Below are 5094 nucleotides of genomic sequence, written 5' to 3'. Positions count from 1 at the left end.
AGGATCTGCTCTCACCAGGCCTGGGCAGCCTTTGGCACTCCCTGCACTCACTGGGGCCCAGCCATGCTCCAAGACACTTGGAGTTTTGCTGCTGACTCCTTCAGCAGCTTCTTCATCCTTCTCTCCATTCTTGAGGCTCCTGGACCCAGCCCCAGATCCACCATGGTGCTGATAAAAATACAGAAAGCCCTCAGGAGCTCTTTGTCTCCTTTCCATTGCCTTTGAGTCTCCAGGGCATGTAAAGTGATTGGAGTCAGTTTGGAGTTCTCTTCAAGAGGGAGATTCCAAAGTGCATCTCATGATTGTTTTTTAATCAAGTGTGCATTTTTTTATTTTTCAGATCATTGAAGAGGTGACAGAAATATTTCCCAATGATCTTCATGCTGAATGTCTCCTCAGGAGGTCTGGGCACAGAGAAGAATGAGCCCCTTCATGCTGGGCCCTTTTGGACAACCTGCTCCTCACCCCCAGCCTCACCATCGCCTCCTTGAACTGAGATCCCAAAACATCCAAAAATGTTAATGCAATTTATTATTTTATTTTTATTGTGTAACACATTAAGTAGTGTTACTACTTTATCATTTATATATTTATTTGTATTTATAACAAGAGTATTTGTTTTTATTACCTAGTTTTTATATTTATATAAAAAATCAATACCATTTTAGTAGCCAAGAAAATTAATTCTCAGTGTTTCCAATTAACACAATTCTCTTCATTAATTAATTAGGCTGTATTAGCTGTTTATTTATTTGTCTTTCTGGTAATTAGATATATTAATAAAGATATAAATGATCTTTTTAAAGATCATTTTATAATACAGAGTCAAGGCGGGGGCGGGGGGGGCATTTTGCGGTCCCCTGTGACATTTCTGGAGCACCTTCGGAGCATTTTTGGGTCTGGGGAGGGAATTCAGAGAGAACTTGAGGGTTTGGAGGACACTTGGGGGAGCCGGGTGGGCACTTGGAGGGGCACTCAGGGATTCTCAGGGACAGTTCGGGGTCAGGGGCAGCACTTTGGGCTCCAGGGGGGCCCTTGGAGGTCAGGGAGGGGAATTTGGGGCCCTTCGGGGTCTGGGCGGGCCCTTGGGGGGTTCGAACGGGGCTCAATGGGGCGCGGGGGGTGATGGGAGTTGTAGGCGCGGGTATCATAGAGTTTAAAGGGGCCGCGGAGCATCACAGGAGTTCAAAGCGCAGCTGCAATGGCTCTCGGTGGAACGCGGAGCATGATGGGAGATGAAGTCCCGGCTAAGATAGCGCTGGACATCCGCCGCGGAGCATGATGGGAGCTGTAGTCCCGGAAGTGGCTGGAACACGATGTTTGGGGGTTCGGGAAGGCTCTTAGAAGACACTTTTCTGTCCGACCCTCGACTTGAGATCCTCGGGGGAACTTAAACGGTTCGAGAGCCCTTGGGAGGAGCTCGGGGAGCTCTAAGTGGGCTTTTTAGGCCGTGGGGCACGGCAGGAGTTTTAGGTGCGGGACTGTGTTCTGATGGGCTCTGGGGCCGCGGGGGATGAGAGGAGATGAATTTCCAGAAGTGGCTGTACCGGGTATCTGTGGGGTTGGGAGCACTCAGGGGGGTCCGGAGACGCTTTTGAGGTCTCCCTAATGGGCTCTGAGGGAGCGCTGAGGGATCCTGGAAGGTCTGGGGGACATTTATGGGACAGATGGGGCGGATCCCGGAAGCGGGGGGGGGGGGGTGTGCAGCGCGGGGCATGACGGGCGTTGTAGTCCCGACTGCAGTGGGGCTCAATTGGGCCCCGGGGCATGATGTGAGTTGTAGGCAAAACCAGAAAATATGGCGCCCACCCTAGGCACCGCCCTCGGGGCCCCGGCCTCTGGCGCTCAATGGCTGCAGGCGGTGATGGGCGGGAGCCTCGGCAAATGGGAGGCGGTGGAGGCGGGACCAGCCCATTCACCCCCTCCTGTCCCTCCCAGTACAGCCCTGTCCGTCCCAATACACCTGAGTTCGTTCCCAGTCCTTTTCAATTCCCCCCAGTCTTCCCCACCTGCTCTCAGTGACTTTGCGATTCCAAACCTAGACACTGGGGCTGCTGGCTGTCCCAAGGAAGGAGCTGGACAAGGTGTCCTTTGCCCAGGAGCTGTAATTTGGATTGTCACTTGCCACTGTTCTTCTGAACTCTTCTCTGTTATGCAGATTGGCCCTTAATGAGCTGGTGGCTCTCCAGTAAATGGTCCTGGGAGCAGCCAGGGCAGAGAGTGAACTGAGTTTCTCCTCCTGCCATTGTCGGTGCCTTGTTTGGGTGTGCAGATGAGTCTCTTATCTCTTAACCTGAGGCAGCCCTGTTTGGAGGCTGCACTCACAGGCGCTGCTATTGTGTAACAGATGACACCAGATTCTTGCGATGGCTTTCCAGAAATGCACTATGGTTAGGGGAAAAGCTTTGTTCTTGCCCTTGCAATGGATTTGCTCAGGGCCAGGATCACAGGTTTGTTCCGAAGGCTGTAGATGAAGGGGTTTAAGAATGGGTACAGGACTATATTCAGCAGAGCTACAATTCTGTTGGTGCTCAAGGAAACAGCTTCTGCAGGACGTGTGTAGAGAGCAATGCAGCTCCCGTAGGCAATGGATAAGGTGATGAGATGGGAAGAACACGTAGTCAAAGCTTTCTTCCTCCCAGAGGCTGCTGGAAGATGCAGAACACAGAAAAGGATGCAGATGTAAAATGCCAGAGTCAAACACAAGGAACCCAGCACAACACAGGATATGAAGACAGAGTCTATTTTCCACAGCAGGCTGGTGTCAGAGCAGGACAGTTTGAACAAGGGAGAGTTGTCACAAAGGAAATGGGGGATCTTGGAGCCACAGAAGGACAGCTCAGAGAGGAAGAGCAGCCGGTAGCTCAGCAGGGCAAAGCTGAGGACCCAAGCAGCAACAACCAGGCGGACACAGAGCTGAGGCTTCATGATGGCAGCGTAGAGCAAAGGTTGGCAGATGGCAACATAGCGGTCAAAGGACATGACAACGAGCAGCATGAACTCTGTGCAGCCCATAGCAAAATAGAAATAGTTTTGGGCAAAGCAGCTTCTTAGTGAGAGAGTGTTCTGACCAGAACTCAGCATCACAAACAGTTTGATGCTTGTGGAGGATGTAAACCAGATTTCCAGGAAGGCCAGGTTGCTGATGAAAAAGTACATGGGAGTTTGCAGGTGGTGATCCACACACACGAGGAAAATGATGGTTGCATTCCCCATCACTGTTGTCAGGTACATGAGCAGAAGGACCAGAGAGAAAAATACCTGCAGCCTTGGATCCAGCTCTGGGAAACCCTCTAGGATGAACTCAGTAACTGCTGTTTCATTTTCTGGTCCCATGCTGAATTCCAGCTCATCCTGCTGAGACAGGAACATGGCAAAAACAAGTGGGAAAATTTCACAGTCTGGACAAACATTTCTATCCTTCCTTCTCTGCTTCTTTCTTTTCCTGCAGTCTTGCACAGAGATCGTGCTTCAAACAATTCTCACATCCTGATTGTTCTGTTTACCATTTCAGGTAGAGACCCTAGGGATTTATTGTGTTCTTTCTACCTTTTCCAAACACTCCCAAAGAATTCTTTCACCGGAACAGAGGATTCTAAAGAGTGTTTGGCTATTTCCCCCCTTTCCTGGGAAATTCCCAGCTCACACAAACCTACTGCAAAATCTGTCACACCCATGTGCCAAACACCTCTCATCTACAGCACAAACACTAAACTGTGAAATTATATCCAATCTGTGCATTGAACTTCCTTGTTTCTACTTTTCAGCACTTGCCTTTGGACCAGGAGTCCCTGAGGATCTGTTGATTCCAAAATAAGCAATCCCAGGTATCTCTTTTGCAAGCTTCTGCTTTCTTCCACAGCTTTTCCCTCTCTGGCTCGTCAGGAAAGGAATGAGGAGGGCAGATTAGGGACCAAGTATAACTTGGTTTTTGAGTACTCCAGATGAGGACTGGAATTTATTATTGATCCACACAGAGTGTCACAATCTGAGCTGTCTCCTGTCTGCACCAAAATGCACCTGTTCCCATGCAGTCCTTCATTGCTGTTGCTATCAAATAACCCAAATGCAGAGTGAGAGAAAAGTGCCAGGAAGATATTTGTAATTTTTGTTTTGTGTGCCAGATGGGAGCACCCAGCCTCCAAATGTTCTCTTGTCTCCACTGGTTACAGAGAGAGCCTCGAGACAACAAATTCTCCTGGGTGCCTGCAGGGAATAGATTAAACTCACTTTTCAAGTCTCAAATCCCTGATTAATTAAGTAATTAAGTTACTCGGTTCTGAAACCAAAATACACAGCTAAGGAAAGATACATGAGAAAAATATATGCAATAAAGACTGTATTTTCTAGTAAAGTCTAAAATAAAGCTATTTCTAAAAAAAAGGTATTTTCCCTTTCAGGTTTTTTGGTTTGCTTTTAGACATGAATAGCAGAGCAGATGGCTTTGAAAACAGAATTATTTAAAATGCCAGGGACAAGAGGAGGGGGAAGCAGTGAAACAAAGCTCTGTTGATGGCAACCAGAGCCCTGAAGTCACCGGTCCCCTGGGTGGCCCAAGGACTCTCCCATCTCATTGTCCACACAGAGCAGAGCAGAAGCTGGTCTGAGACAGGCCATCAACTTGAAACCAAGTGACTGAGCTCAGTCAAGAGCCCTCAAAATGAACCAACTCCAAAATGAGCAAAAATGAGTCACCTTCGAAATTAACTGTGGGACTGAAATGTTTTGGAGCTCTCCAGGTGGGGCCTCGGGGCAGCCCTTGAGATGAGCAGATCCTGCTGTGCCCAGGCTGATTCTTGTGCACAAATGCAGTGATCACCAGCCTGGCTGGAGGCTCTGACTGCTTCAGAGACCCCTGTAGCACCTTCTGCTGCACAGCTGAGTAAAACTGAGCAAATCACAATTACTTAAGATGCTTCCACACTCCAAAGACCCAGGGCAAGTGGATTAATAGAACAAATCAGAACAGCTTTAAGTGAAGCCACATTTGATGCAGTTGAAGGCTCTGTTGCAAAGGGCCCTCATCCAATGTGAGTTATTCCACAATTCAATCTTTTCCCTGTGTTGGGAAGGATGAAAGTTTGACAAGAAAGT

The 5094-nt window shown here is 48.6% G+C and overlaps 1 protein-coding gene across 4 annotated transcripts; it reads right to left on the bottom strand.

Annotated features, from left to right (window-relative positions):
- Nucleotides 1-456: 456 nt before the first annotated feature.
- On the bottom strand, nucleotides 457-4238 carry LOC141729911 (olfactory receptor 6E1-like). 4 transcript variants are annotated; one of them, XR_012581475.1, is made up of 3 exons: nucleotides 3775-3820; nucleotides 3262-3354; nucleotides 2513-2648 (listed from the first exon to the last, which is right to left on the bottom strand). XR_012581475.1 is itself a non-coding variant. In XM_074546572.1 (2 exons), the coding sequence occupies exon 1, from the start codon at nucleotides 3370-3372 to the stop codon at nucleotides 2392-2394; it is 981 nt and encodes a 326-aa protein (XP_074402673.1). In that variant the 5' UTR covers nucleotides 3373-3763; the 3' UTR covers nucleotides 457-1306; nucleotides 2010-2391. The 4 variants fall into 4 exon arrangements, 2 of the variants coding, with proteins under 2 accessions (XP_074402673.1, XP_074402674.1); XR_012581476.1 differs by having other exon boundaries at nucleotides 2516-2645; nucleotides 3775-3821; XM_074546572.1 differs by lacking the exon at nucleotides 3775-3820 and adding an exon at nucleotides 457-1306 and having other exon boundaries at nucleotides 2010-3763.
- Nucleotides 4239-5094: the final 856 nt, after the last annotated feature.

Source organism: Zonotrichia albicollis, chromosome 8 (assembly GCF_047830755.1).
Source record: "Zonotrichia albicollis isolate bZonAlb1 chromosome 8, bZonAlb1.hap1, whole genome shotgun sequence".
In the NCBI taxonomy this organism is placed as follows: domain Eukaryota; kingdom Metazoa; phylum Chordata; class Aves; order Passeriformes; family Passerellidae; genus Zonotrichia; species Zonotrichia albicollis.
Note: the sequence above shows the minus strand (reverse complement) of the source record. Positions and strands in the feature narration are given on the sequence as shown.

Coding starts and splice junctions, on each gene's coding strand:
- LOC141729911 (XM_074546572.1), bottom strand. CDS start 3,372: ATGTTCCTGTCTCAGCAGGATGAGCTGGAATTCAGCATGGGACCAGAA.